This window comes from Homarus americanus, unplaced genomic scaffold, assembly GCF_018991925.1.
Source record: "Homarus americanus isolate GMGI-L3 unplaced genomic scaffold, GMGI_Hamer_2.0 scaffold21314, whole genome shotgun sequence".
Classification (NCBI taxonomy): domain Eukaryota; kingdom Metazoa; phylum Arthropoda; class Malacostraca; order Decapoda; family Nephropidae; genus Homarus; species Homarus americanus.
In genome coordinates, this window is record NW_024720811.1 from 220,324 (window position 1) to 235,016 (window position 14,693).

The following is a 14,693-nucleotide window of genomic DNA, read 5'->3' on the forward strand; positions in this document are numbered from 1 at the left end:
CCTGCTACTGTGATAAGCCAATGTGGCGGGCCTTATGCACCCCAAATTTCAGTGTGGCTAAGGTGACACTGAATATCAGATGTAGATTCAGCTTGGAATGCTCTAAGTTTACCAATGGTAAAATAAGGGATGAGAAAAGTTAGGCGATGAATAAGCGAGATTCCTGAAACGACTCGGTAATATAATTATAGCCTGTGTGAAATAATATTAATTATTATTATTAATTTTATATCACTATTAATTTTATATTACTATTAATATTACTGTAATCATTATCTTTACACTTAGTATTCCAATAATTAATCCATAGCTTTCCTATTTTTTTCTAAATCCTGAGAAATTTCCTCCGAGCTTCTAAATTTCTTGATAGAAGGAAAATTCCTTAAAAGTGGAAAAACAGGAAATATTTAGCCGAGCCATACGGTTTACACCCTTTGGCTTAGTTGAATATTGGTCAAACCAAAGCTTGACTGGCCTGACTTCTTCTAATGGCCCTGCTAAGAAAGAAGTGACACCAGTATTTCAAATAACATTAAGTGAGGTTTTGTGGCTTTGTTGCAGCTCAGCAGTAGTAAAAATCCCACCTATACTTCCCATTACAGTAACCAATATTATGAACACAGCAAATGACATCAGCTACAAAATTTAATACACAGAGGTCCCAAAACACACCACAAACTGTATAAAGCACAATTATAAATTGCTATAATATGCTTCAATATTATATATTTTTTTAATTATCCAAAGTAAACTAACACAAAGTACATTTGCTACAGAAACTATCTGCAAGGTGGGGTCCGATGGATGTCAAAATGAACATTGTGACTCCTGTTGTTCGGTAGGGTTGTCAAAATCCTTCGTCTGGTGTGTCATATTGTCTAGCAAAAAATTTTGCAGATACTTTTTATGGTGAGTGTATATCATACCTGCGTTGTGCGGCAGCCAGTAGCAATGACTTTAGGAGAAGCACATCTTGTAAGGTCAAAGAAGAGAAGTACTGATTTGTTCTGAAGTTCTCCTCTACCACAGACTCGACCCATACTGTCAGTCGGGTTTAAGAGACGCGAGGGATCCCCCTGAATTACCGCTGTTGATGAGGGAGAATGTTTATAATTAATATCATTAAAAGTGGAACAGTATAAAAAAATGGACAAAATCAAAAGGTATAAATAAAAATATATTAAAATATCCTGATCACTTTAAGAATCACACTTTTACAGTTGACAAAATGAAAGGGCAGAGTCTAGCGATGTATCCATAGCTTACCCAATGAGCATGCTGAATGAGGAGGCGATGAGTGATTAATTTTTTTTATTCAGTATCAGTGGCTCCAATTGCAATAAAATGAGAAATCTATACTGTACCTGTACTGTACTATCTTTTATGCCAATACAGCATTTTATACCATAAGAAAACTTCAACAAAAGCTCAAAATTTTTTGCCCCGATTACTACAGAGCCTTATGGGAGTGGTGCTACCTAGCTTTCTATGTACCTCTTATTTCAGTTCCCAATATTACTCTGTATTAGTGGTGGGCGTATTAATACCAAAATATCGATACCTCTGATACCAGCTATACTGTATACAGTACTTGCAAGTATCAATACCAATTGCTAGGTATCGAGTGTTTTGAGCACATTAGATGCCAGATAATAAGTGGAGTGATTATACAATTACATGTGCTCGTATATTTATGCGAGTCAATATTGAGCATCTGGCAACATAGTCCTGTGCACTGACCAGCCGGTAAGATTAGTTTTAATGGACTTTCATTTCATCATTAATTTGAAGAACAAAGAAATGGAAGGCTGAAAGAGGTTATTCTAATTTATTAGTAATATTGATATACTGTACTGTACAGTACTATAAATAACAATGCATTTCCCATAAAACTAAAACCTAAATGATTTTGCATAGTGTACTGTATTGTATTTAGTTGCCAAGTTTTTGGTTGTGTCCAAGACAAAAATGAACATAATCTAATGCAAACATGATTAATTTTTAATAGCTGTATTAGAAATAAGTTTGCTTGTTTTCCTTAGAAACATGATTTTTTTTTAATAAGTAAAGAAAAATATTTTAAACTGGATAAAATTCCATGTGATCTTAAAAAATATATATATACCTGTATTATACAGGGGTATTTGGGGAAAAACTAGCTTTTATGTCTAATATATTAAGAGAATCGTTTTTTTTAATAACTACTGTAAGTCTAATTTACCTTTTCTTTTTTATCTTTATAACTAAGAGGGTCTCAAAATGTAATAAACTAAACAGTAAATACATTTCCCTTTCCAGCGGAGTACAGTACACCCTTGTTATTCGCGGGTTAGGTTCCAAGGAATGGCGCGAATAGCCAAAACCGCGAATAGCAACTTATACTACCTTAGTGCACTACTGTACAGTATACCTATACCAAACAACCAACCAGCTGTGGCAGCACTCATCCCTTCTTTTAACTTATCTAATAATTCAACTTTCTTTGTCAGGGTCATCACTGACTTCTGCCTTTTACATTCACTCCACTAGCATCACTAGCACTGACACGAGGCAGTCTTTTAGGGGCCACTTCACACAGAAACACTAAAGTTTTGAAAGTACAACATGAGATGCGGCGTCACAGGCAATGGTTGAGCGCGAACAGAGGGAGAGGAGACGCTACAGGTACATGGGGTGACTCGTTGCCCTGCAGGAAAGGCTCACAAGCTAACCACCAGCTGCTTACCGCGAATAGTGGAAATCACGAATCGCAAACCCGTGAATGACAAGGGTCTACTGTACTCAAAACAAATGATATTGAGCACACCAGTACTTGGTGTCAGTACTGTACTTAATACCATCGATACTGGCCAAGCAAATACTTGGTATCGTATTGAAACAAAATCACTCGCATCGCTCCCCCCTCCTTCACCTTCCCCGCAGGCATTAAGGGAAATGTGTACCATCACATTTATGTGATATACCCTGTACTCTGGGCTTTGAATAATTTTTTTTTTCAATTACTGTACTCCCTCAATATATTATAATATGTCAGATAATTAAGAATATTAATTTTAAATACAGTACAGTAACAGTAAATAACATTGGATTAATATGCACTTTTTTACTAGTGAACAGTATTATACCTAACAGATATACAAAACCAACTTGCAGGTGTGAACTCACCAAATCCTGTCACTACTCCCCATCCTGCCAAAAATGCCACGAACAGAAGCAGGCATAATATATCTGTACATGACCTGTTCTTAATGGGTCCACTGAATTCTGGATCATATTGGAGTGCTTCACCTGTAGAAAAGAAAATATATTGTTTATCACTTTGTTACTTTATCATTTTAATTAAAAATACTGTACAGGTATACTGTATTGTACAGGATGCAGTAAAGTGGCAAATGAGAATTCTTTTGCACATCTTTACTTAAATGAACCTATGGTACACGTATACAGTATTTTCTCTTTTCTAAGACTAAAAAGTACAGGTTTTCCTATTTTCTAAATAAACCTATATTTCCTCTTTTTGAAATTAACATATTAAAAGACAGAGTGTGAGCTAGCAACTTTCTGTTTGTAGTCCATCACATTAGGCATATGAAAAATGTAGAAACATTTCTGATATCTTGGATGCCCCACTGAAAAACTATGGTAATATGACAATAATGGCATTCACACAAACTGCATCACCCAGTACAGTGTAGTACAGTACAGAACAGTACATTATAAACTACAAGATTGTCAGTCAGTCAAATTGTATGACCATTTACTGTAGTATGTTTTAAACTGTTCTGGATGTATGTACAAATGTACAGACAAAAGGGGTAAAACTTTTATACTGTATTCTTAATTCTGCTAGAACTTTAAAAGGAAATATTTGGTTTAAATTAAAATATTTCTTTTTCTATTCAGGATTATGAAACAACACCACAAACTAAATAATGTAATCTCAATTCGAGTAAAGTGAGGGCCTTGACAACTCTTCAGACATGACATGATAAGGCAAAAACTTCAAGCTCGCCAAGTTGTCATGCAAGACAAATAGCAGTAAATCAAATCTTATTTATATTAAATCAAGCTGTTGTTTTCGATTTTAGTATGTGTTGGTGTTTTTCGGTGTTCAGATGAGGAGGGATCCATAAACTCAAGTGGTTCTTAATATTTTACAAGTTAGGAAATATTAGGTAAGGTTTTCAAAGGTTTGTTTGGTGTTGTTTAAGTAATTTATCCCACATTTTCCCTCAACTTCAGAGACCTGCCCACTTTGAACAACTAATACTGTATAATGGGTAATTTTATCAGTTAAACACTATAATAATTTTAATTTCCTATGGAAACGTCCCTTCAGACAATGTAAGAAATTTAGGGTCCAACTAATTACCCAAATGCACCAAATGTAGCCACAATGAAGTCAAATAATGGTCCTACAAGAATAAATCGGACTGCCAATTACTTCTCGACTAGTATTTGGTGTCACGAAGTCACAAAAAATTGGTAAACTTAATTAAATCTGAGTTAATAGATCGAGTGCATGTACCTAACCTAACACAACACAACACAACTCAGATTTAATTAAGTTTACCAATTTTTTGTGACTTTGTGACACCAAATACTAGTCGAGAAGTAATTGGCAGTCTGATTTATTCTTGTAGGACCATTATTTGACTTCATTGCGGCTACATTTGGTGCATTTGGGTAATTAGTCGGACCCCTAGTTACCTGGCATATTTGGACTTATTAAAATATGAAATCTAGGCCAATAAGTAATTATACTAAGGAAATAATTATTTTGGTAGTGCTGGACGGTTATTAATTGCCCTCATTACGAAAATTGGGTCGATATTAACTCTGATAAAGGACGTCATTCACCATCCCAGAGGAAGCTGTTCTCACCACTCTTCAAATAGACCATTTACGACTTTTTTTTTAGTTTAATTTGATTTCAATACATTTCTACACATAAATTAGTTGTATTAGTTATCTTAAAGGCTTACATTTTATGATGGTTAGGCGAATTAGGAGGATATAAACGGCGATGACTCAAGTAGAGGCTGGCGGCATTGTTCGTACACAACACTGACAGCTTTTAAAAAGAACAATACAATTCTTCATGTACTGTCCTATATGGAGTATATCGTATAACAAATATTATTCCTCTACAGATTTATACATTTTATATCCATTCAAATCAATTTTCTTTCTCTTGTTTTCAAAAGTAGTCCCCTCGTAGTGCTCGTCAGGGGGGGGGGGGTACCACTAAGTCTCCCCGTGTTCCAATAACTCTTCCCGCACGACAACCACGGGAGGACTACACCACGGCTCATTTGGCCCTTGGTCGACGGAAATGATTATGATGTGGTAAACCTTAACTTTACCTAAGCCTTTGATAGGGTCCCTCACGAAAGGCTAATACGGGAAGTGGAGGAACAGAAGGAAAATTCTAAATTAGATAACGAACAGGAAACGGAGTCGGCGTTAATGGTATAAAATTCGACAGTAGTAAAGTCACACCTGGCTTACCTAATGGCTTAAATACTTTGACCATTAATATTTATTATATGTCATACATTGTCATATACATAGGCGTTGACAGTAACATAAGTAAATTTGCTGAACGCACAAAAAATTACGGGGAATAACCCATTCTTACACAGACCATCGACCCACAACGGGGCCTGGAGGGAAGATGCCGAAAAACCAGCTTTTTGAAGCGAGACAGATTGTAAGATTATGGAAACACAGAAGAGGGCAAAGCATTCCACAGTTTGGCTGTATGAGGAAAGAAGGGTGTACTATAATGGTTTATTCTAGTGTGACCAACATCCACACGGAAACGGTGGGCAGTGGGCACCACAGGCAAGACGAGTGTTACGAGCCCAATGCTTTGCCAGTGATACAAAGAATGCTAAATCTACTGAACATTGCCTTTTATAGTACCTGTAAAAGAGAGTAAAGCAATATTGCGGCGAAGAGAACGTGGAGAGATAATTGACTTAAGGAGGAGAGTTTGTGGGGTATGAGTTGTTGGTTCACTCGGGATGGGATGGAGAAAGGAAACTCACAATGTGCTCTCTGTATACATGTTGTACTGGATGTACAATGCAGCTTGGTGCTGGGAAGGCAGCATGGTTACAAGCGTGATGTAGAGAGAGCTGGTTGGTGAGGATGCTCAGAGAAGGACAGCTTGTGGGTCGCCATGCTCGCCGGCGGGAGCGAGGACCGCCAGGCAGGCGGAGGAGGAGCGAGGGCTGCCAGGCAGCGGCGGAGGAGGAGGTGTTGCTGGCTGGTTGGTGTAAGTAGAAAGAGCGCGGTCACCACGAGGTCAGGTCTTATATAGCGGAGGCAGGCGTGGCTTAATTGTTGACCTCCGTCATGTAAGGAGGCGCTGGTTGACCTAGACCATGAGGCATACACTGGGGAATTCGCGGGGTCGGCTACTCAGGGACAAGCGTTTGTAGGGGAGGAATCCACTACAAGTTAATAAGACGAAATGCCTTTGATTCCGCCTTATCTAACAGTTGGACAGAAGAAGCACTCCAGATATAGGCCTAATTTAATATGGCAAGGACTCAGAAAAATTACATGAAGACAAACACATTTTTAGTGAACTGAAAAATGGCAGATGCAAATTACTGTGAAAAAATGCCAAACTCTAAGACTAGGGACAGGAAAAGGGAGAACCAGTTATCAGCTGAGAAATGTAGATACTGATTAATGAATCAAATTTAGGGGTATTGTTAAGTAGCTACCTGAAACCTAGACAACAATGTGCATAGTAAGAAATAAGGCTAACAAAATACTAAGGTTCATTTCTAGAAGTGTTGGTAACAGGAGAAGCGAATTTTTTTTTCACACGGGGATTAGCCCACCCGGGTACAGGTCACTGACCCACATCGGGGCCTGGGGGTCGAAAATGTAGTAGTAGTAGTGGGGCGCTGGTGAGTAGAACGGCACCACTCTTGTCACGCAAGCAAGATGTCAGGGGTTCGATTCCCGGGCCGGTGGAAAGTTGTTCGGACACATTTCCCAGCCTCCCTTGGTCCCTGTTCACCTAGCAGTAAAGTAGGTACCTGCTGTAAATCGAAAGTTGCGAATTCGTATTCAGGGAAAATTGTTGGAGCTTCCAATAACTTGCTGACAAAAACCCATGACTCTTCAGGCTTCAACGCCCTTAACTCATGAGACATAAAGGCAAGCATGAACTTAGCATGCTTCCCAGTTGGGCACTGTAGGCGCTTCTGCGCTTCACCTTGCACAGGATGTAGGGGGGTGCCCCCAAAAAAAAAATAGTAGTAGTAATAATGATAATTATAATAATAAAGAAATACAAAAATGAAAAAAAAAAGATCAAGAGTGAGAAACAATATATGTATGTTGTGTTGTCAATGGTAAGAGAAACAATTGAGACCCTGCAATTGTGTGTAAATGAGGCAGAAGTCAGATCAGCAACCTGGAACATGGTCACAATTTTCGTGATGCCATATGGGAGTAGGGTCTACCATTCGACAACACATTATGCTGCCTGGTTATCTTACAACTACTGTATACAGCTTGCGTAGTCCAAGATCCCTCTTCTATAGTACTTGTGTGAGACGACACCATTTATAAATGGGCAGTGACAGCACTTCTGCTCTAGCGAGGCTCAAATTACCCTCCCCCTCCTCCCCTGCCGCCCAACACACCCTAGCCGCCGTTGCCGGGCTAGAACAAACTGATGACATCCGTGTCAAGTTTCTTTGGATCCCGTCACATATAGGAATAACTGCCTGTGACACTGTTGATCGGCTTGCCAAAGAAGCCACACAAGAAGAAGATATTGAAGCCACTCTCGCCCTCTCCCTGAATCATCTCAAATCTCGCATACACGCCACACAACGAGAGGCATTCAACGAAAATTGGATACACCTGAAACAACGGGGTAGCATCACACTATGCCACTATGACGCTGTAACCGGTGACGACAACCGCCACTACAAAGAATATCAATCCCTGACTCGATCTCAACAGCTTATATACACGAGACTGCGCCTAGGGTACAGGTACCTATGGGAGTACATTGGCAACCCTGAGCCTCACCGCACTGTTTGTAAACTTTGTGGCCAACCCGACTCTCACACCCTCTCTCACTACATCCTCACTTGCCCGATGACCTCCTCCTATAGGTCCCCAGCCGTTACCAACACCTCTTCCCTCCCAGACCAGATATCCCTCCTCCTAGTGACAGGCCTGGCATTTGACATTAGGGACCTGCCACTCTTTGCCATAAACAGATAAAATGTACCGGGAACTTTCCCCCCACACACTCATCATTCTCTCACTTTATGCAACCTGACAAAACCTATGACCCTTCAGGCTTTTACGCCCTTAATGCACGAGTCATAAAGGCAAGTATGAACTTTTCATACTTCCCTGTTGGGCGCTGTATACGCTTCTGCGCTTCACCTTGCACAGGATGTAAGGGGGTGCCCAATAAACTAGCCCCCTCGGGGGCAAATCTGAATCAAATCTGATTTATAAATGGGTGACAAAGTTAATCCCTGGCATTTGGGAACCTTGAGAAAAGAGACAGATTAAGAAAACTGAATAAACATTCTCATTTGGGGCCTTAGAGTGAGGGGCGGTATGATCGAAATGTATAAATGAAAGATGGGGTTAAATAAAGGTGATATAACTAATGTACTTTAACTATCAAATCAGGAGCGAACACCCAGTAATGGTTTTAAATTAGAGAAATTAAGATTTGAAATGGAATTAGGTAAACAGTGGTTTTAAAAGTGAGTTCTGAAGACTGGAAAAAGTTACAAAACACCATCAGCAACTTGAACACGTTGGGGAGCTTCAAATACATGTTATACAGATATAGTATAGACGTGATAAGGGCCGAGTGTAAACAGGGCTAACTAGTATGGGCATATTTCATACACAGGTAATTATTCATCCTTTTTATGGTTCACTACAATAGGAACTAAACACAAAAATATCTTCAATACATGTAATTCCACGACTTATTTAAACACTATTGCTGGAATTAAAAGCGTGTGGACAATAAAAACTATCACAATGGTGTTGAAATGCAGTAGACAGTAAACTGAAGTCCTCTCTCAGCGTTTATTAGTTTCCCTTTTATGTATATGCACTATTCCCTTTGACAATTCCTGATATGCATGCAGTAGAGGTGATGGCAATGCAAGATAAACTGATAGGTCAGCTAAATGTAAAAAAAAAAAAGTAATTCGTGCAGCTTCTACTCCAAACCCACTTTAATTTTAACATACAGTTCTTGAAAGGCGAGGCTAAAGTGAGCTTCTATAATCACTCCCAGTGCTTCTGATATTCCCAGTAAATTATGAGAGAGAGAGAGAGAGAGAGACCGTTATCTAGATACAAACACATCTTCAGATCTAACAACTTGCATTAATTTAACCTACTATAGTTTACGTTGTCCCAAGACCCGCTATGAGGAGCCACTGAAAAACTAGCTGGCTGGGCGCGCCGTAAGATGTTACGTCTTGTACCAGAGGCCATTTTGCTGACGAATCTTGTGAGTCACTGGGATCACCTCCACGATCACCGTCACTACCAAGATGGTTTACTACCATAATATAACTCACTTTTCTCTCGCACACTTAGACATAACCGAATCCGGAATCCACAAAGAAACGTTTACTTGTGTCTGTACAACTCTCAATGGCGGTGTCTGCTCAGTTAGGGACTTCCATCAACTCTTTTTGGATTCTTTATGCTTATTTGAGAACCATTTGAAACTGTAAATAGACTTGTACACCATCCCGCCACCAAGAGGAAAAGCAACACCTCTAGAGGCTCACCAACAATCTCATAATGATAATATATTGTACTGTTCATGCGATAAGATACAGACCACCCTCGTATCTTAGGACGCGTTGCCATGGCTACCACGTCGACAAATTCCCATGGATTCATCAGCTATATAAGGACCTCGCCATTCTGTGTGTGTCAAGATCAGGTGGGATTGGAGTCACAGATCTCTCACCTATCACCTAGTCACCTTAGGCTGGAAAGTTGAAGAATGAGGTGTATCATATGTCCCAACGGGATGAAGAAACTGCACTATTTGAGACTGAATGCGAGAAGGACCAAGGTGTGTATGTTGACAATGAGCTGAAGTTCTCGGGCCATTGCGAGAAGAAGGTAAATCAGGCAAATAAATCATTGGGTCTTATAAGAAGGTCGTTCAGATATCTATACGGTACATCCCTCGTAACCAGGCCCGTCCTTTAGGGGGGGGGGGGCGAACAGGGCGACCGCCCGGGGCCCCGCGCGTGTGGGGACCCCGCGGGGCCCAGCACTAGACCCAGTGACCTCGGACACATTACCTGTTGACTGGTTAATGTGACCTGACGGCTTACGCCACCATCGCAACCGTGACTTTACCATCCATAGCGACAGTCCCCTGGTGGGGGGTGGGTTCCTCTGACCGCATAATCTGACTCCATAATCCATTGCACTCCAATCCACACAGCCAATCCACCAGGGTCAGTAACCAGTGAGATCAGGTTGTGTCCTGTCCTGGGGCCCTGCAGTGGCTGAGTTGCCCCGGGCCCCGCACCCTCCTAGGGACGGCCCTGCTCGTAACGATCTTCAAGAGTGAAGTGCTTCCCCATCTGGAGTACTATCACCCCGTCTGGTCCCCGAGATATGCTAGGGACTGTCAGTTGGTTGAAAATGTTCAAAGGAGGGCCACCAGATTGGTGCCTGCCCTTCGGCACCTCAGCTACTCTGAGAGATTGGAGCGCCTGAACTTGCCTAGCTTATACTACAGACGGGCAAGGGGTGACCTAATTGAGGTGTACAAGCATCTCAAGGGACACTACTCAGTCGAGTGTCCTTACTTGGAGCTGGTGGACGCTCGCCCCACAAGGGGTCACAGCTCAAGATTGAAGAAGCCGCAGTTCCAGAAAACTGTGAGGGCAAACTTTTCCGGAGTGAGAGTTGTGAACTCTTGGAACAATCTACCAGAAAGTGTTGTGTCGGCACCGAGTGTGAGCTCTTTCAAGACAAGACTTGACCAACACTGTAGTGTCCAGGTACATTCAGGAGCCGGTGCATGCCCAGTACTTGCCAACAGTGCGTAACAGAGCCGTGACCGATCGCCCAAGCGGCTAACGAGCCGATCAGTGATGAGGAGGATAAAAGTTGTTCTCCAGGAAAAGAGAAACGGGTAGAATTTCAACGCTTCTTATCCCAACTGCGATCTATAAATGATTACAACACTTCACTCACCACATGTGGATACAGGATTTAGATCAACATTTGAGTTTCCAGTTCTAGTCCTTCCTTTGACAAGGGACCTTTATGCTAGGGATGGGGTACTCCTGTCTCAGGAGAAGGTGGCAACCCTGGCTGGATCTCTAGAGGGGGCAGTTCAAAAGATATTGAAGTCTTTAAACTGCTAGGGGACCATATGGGCACGGAGGTGGAGGAGACTGCAGTGGGAGCGGGTAAACAACGTGAAAGATTACTGGGAAATAGTGTTAGGAATGATGACAAAACTAAATTAGACGGAGTTTAAACCTAAACGCGGTAAGGGGAGGACTCGGAACACGACTAACTTAAATGTCTACTACGCAAACAGTAGAAGTATGAGAAACAAAATGGATGATATTAGGGCCTTGGTATGTACCGAAAAAATCGACATAATAGCATTCACTGAAACATGGATCAACCTAGACTCACGCGAGTTACCGGTCGAATACCAAATTGCGGGTTACAAATTGTTCCATACCGATAGGCAGACCAGGAAAGGAGGCGGAGTAGCAATCTATGTCAGGGATAATCTGAAGTGTGAAATAAATAAGGAAATAAAAACTGAGTGGAATACAGAAACAATTTGGATAGAATTCATCGACGGTAGGGAAAAATTAATCACAGGAGTAATATATAGACCTCCCAATCTTGATAGGGTCAATGAGAGACTTATCTGGGATGAAATGTGCAGGGCTTCCATACACAACAAAGTCTGTATAGTAGGCGACTTTAACCTTGGCCAAATAGATTGGACTGACCTTACGGGTAACTCAGAATCAGAGGATTTTCTCAAAACGAGCCAGGACTGTTTCCTAAGTCAACATATAACCGAACCCACCCGGGGTAATAATATGCTCGATTTAGTTCTGTCGAATAGAGAAAACCTCATTAGCAATGTCGAGGTAGGGAACGAACTTGCAAACAGTGATCACAAAGAAATTAGATTCCAGTTAGATTTTCATGGCAGACGTAAGGAAAATTCCACTAAAGTACCAGATTTCAGAAGGGCAAACTTTGACAGTTTAAAGGGGCAGCTGAGAGAGGGGGTGTCGCGCTTGGGCGTGAACCTGACAGATGACACCGACCTGATAACGAGATCTGAGATTGCCGAGTTCCACGACAATTTAAATAACGAGTTACTTAATGCACAAAGGCAGAACATACCATACAAAATATCCAGATCAGACAACAATGACCCTAAATGGATAAATAATTATTTAAAGAACATCATTGGCCAAAGGAAGGCTATAGGTAGAAGGATAAATCGTGGCGAAATTTACCTCCAGGATTATTATAAGGTATTGGCGAGTTGGGTTAAGACCGAGATAAGGAAAGCCAAGAGGAATAATGAGGTAAGGATAGCAAGGGAAGCGAAGACAAACCCCAAAGGATTCTACCAAATGTATCAAACTAAAACACGAAAAAAGATTGGACCAATACGGTCAGATACCGGCGAGCTCACTGACAACGACGGAGAAATGAGCAATAATTTGAATATATATTTTTCAACAGTTTTTACCACCGAAAATTTAAACATGATACCCGAGACACTGACTCTATTCAGAGATAGTGAAGAAAACAAATTAAGCGAGATAGTAGTGACTACTAACGATGTTAGTAAGCTAATAGACAAACTAAAGCCTAATAAGTCACCTGGTCCCGATGAGATATTTGCCAGAGTATTAAAGGAATGTAAGGAAGAGCTCAGTATGCCCTTAGCTAAGTTGTTTAACATGTCCTGAAAAACAGGTGTAGTACCAGAATCCTGGAGGATAGCGAATGTAATACCGATTTTCAAGAAGGGGAATAGATCACAATCCTCTAACTACTGCCCAATCAGCCTAACATCAATAGTAGGCAAACTACTAGAATCAATCATTTCAAACTCTATTCGAAACCACCTGGAGAAGCTCAAGTTGATCAATGATTCCCAACATGGCTTCACAAGCGGGCGTTCATGTCTAACTAATCTATTAACATTCTTTTCATCAGGGAAGAGGAGGGGAGTGTGGGGAAAGACGACCTCCTTGCCACTCTGTTAAGGCAGCTGGGGCAGTTGAGGAGTGAGGTTGACACTAAAGGGGGAAAATGAAGCCCTCAGGACGGAACTCCTTCAGGTAGGTGTCCTGCCTAGCAAGACACCTGCGAAGGAGGAGCAGGCGTGGAGAGTGGGTGTCTCCAAGGGGACTAGGGTCAGGCTCAGGAAAGCTGACCAGGGTGTGGAGTGTAGTAACCCTTACCAGGTGCTGCAAGAAGCTGGCGAGGAAGAGAAGAGGCAGGACGGTATGGATCAAGGAGAGGAAAGGGCAGTTGTACAAACCCTGCCCACAGGTAAGGTCGTGGTAGTTGGGGACAGCCAGGTGACGTTTGTAGATAGGGCTTTTTGTGCGAGAGATAGGAAACGTAGGACTAGGGTGTGTTTTCGTGGGGCTGGGATAGGGCATGTAGTCGAGAGGCTTAGACAGGGTTTTGTCAGGGACTTAGAAACCTTCCATATCAGGATAGGTTAAAGAAACTTAACTTGCATTCCCTAGAAAGACGAAGAGTGCGGGGAGATATGATAGAAGTATTTAAGTGGGTGAAAGGAATCAATAAAGGGGATACAGATAAAGTTCTTATAATATCCGAGCAGGATAGGACTCGGAGCAACAGATTCAAGTTGGATAAGTTTAGGTTTAGGAGGGAGATAGGAAGAAACTGGTTCACAAATAGGGTGGTGGACGAGTGGAACAAGCTTAGCAACTTTGTAGTAAGTACGGGAACTCTGGAAAGTTTCAAAAGGAGGCTGGATAGATTCATGGATGATAGAGTATGGTAGTAACTCTCGACAGGAGCTGCCATGCACAGGCCAACCGGCCTATTGCAAACTCCTTATTTTCTTATGTTCTTATGTAGACGAAAGTGCTTGGGAACTTCGTGTTTTCTTTTTTCCCTTGAAGTTATCAGTATATACCTGGATCACGCGCACCTACGGTGATTTACTTGCATACATACATATATATATATATATATATATATATATATATATATATATATATATATATATATATATATATATATATATATATATATATATATATATATATATATATATATATATATATATATACATACATACATACATACATATATATACATATATACATATATATATATATACATATATATACATATACATATATATTGTTTATATACTACATCTTCAGAGGCAACTGAAGATCTTGAATAAAGATGAAAGCTAAGGTACCGTTGTTTCCATTTTCCCGTGATTTTATCAATATTTATCTTATCCACGTTTTCATTGTGGATTTACATGAAATAAATAAATAAATATATATATATATATATATATATATATATATATATATATATATATATATATATATATATATATATATATATATATATATATATAT

General features: G+C 40.5%; 1 protein-coding gene across 6 annotated transcripts in view; it reads right to left on the reverse strand.

Moving 5' to 3' along the window:
- Window positions 1-14,693, reverse strand: part of LOC121861183 (choline transporter-like 2) — a 59,787-nt gene that overhangs the window by 32,253 nt on the left and 12,841 nt on the right. For 4 of the 6 annotated variants that reach the window (XM_042358748.1, XM_042358750.1, XM_042358749.1 and 1 more), the window contains 2 exons: window positions 3,166-3,288; window positions 927-1,087 (listed from right to left, as the gene is read on the reverse strand). In XM_042358748.1, the coding sequence (XP_042214682.1) occupies window positions 927-1,087; window positions 3,166-3,288 (284 nt within the window). Of the gene's footprint in view, window positions 1-926; window positions 1,088-3,165; window positions 3,289-9,419; window positions 9,788-14,693 lie in introns of those variants that run through there. The other 2 variants (XM_042358746.1, XM_042358745.1) reach the window with 2 other exon arrangements.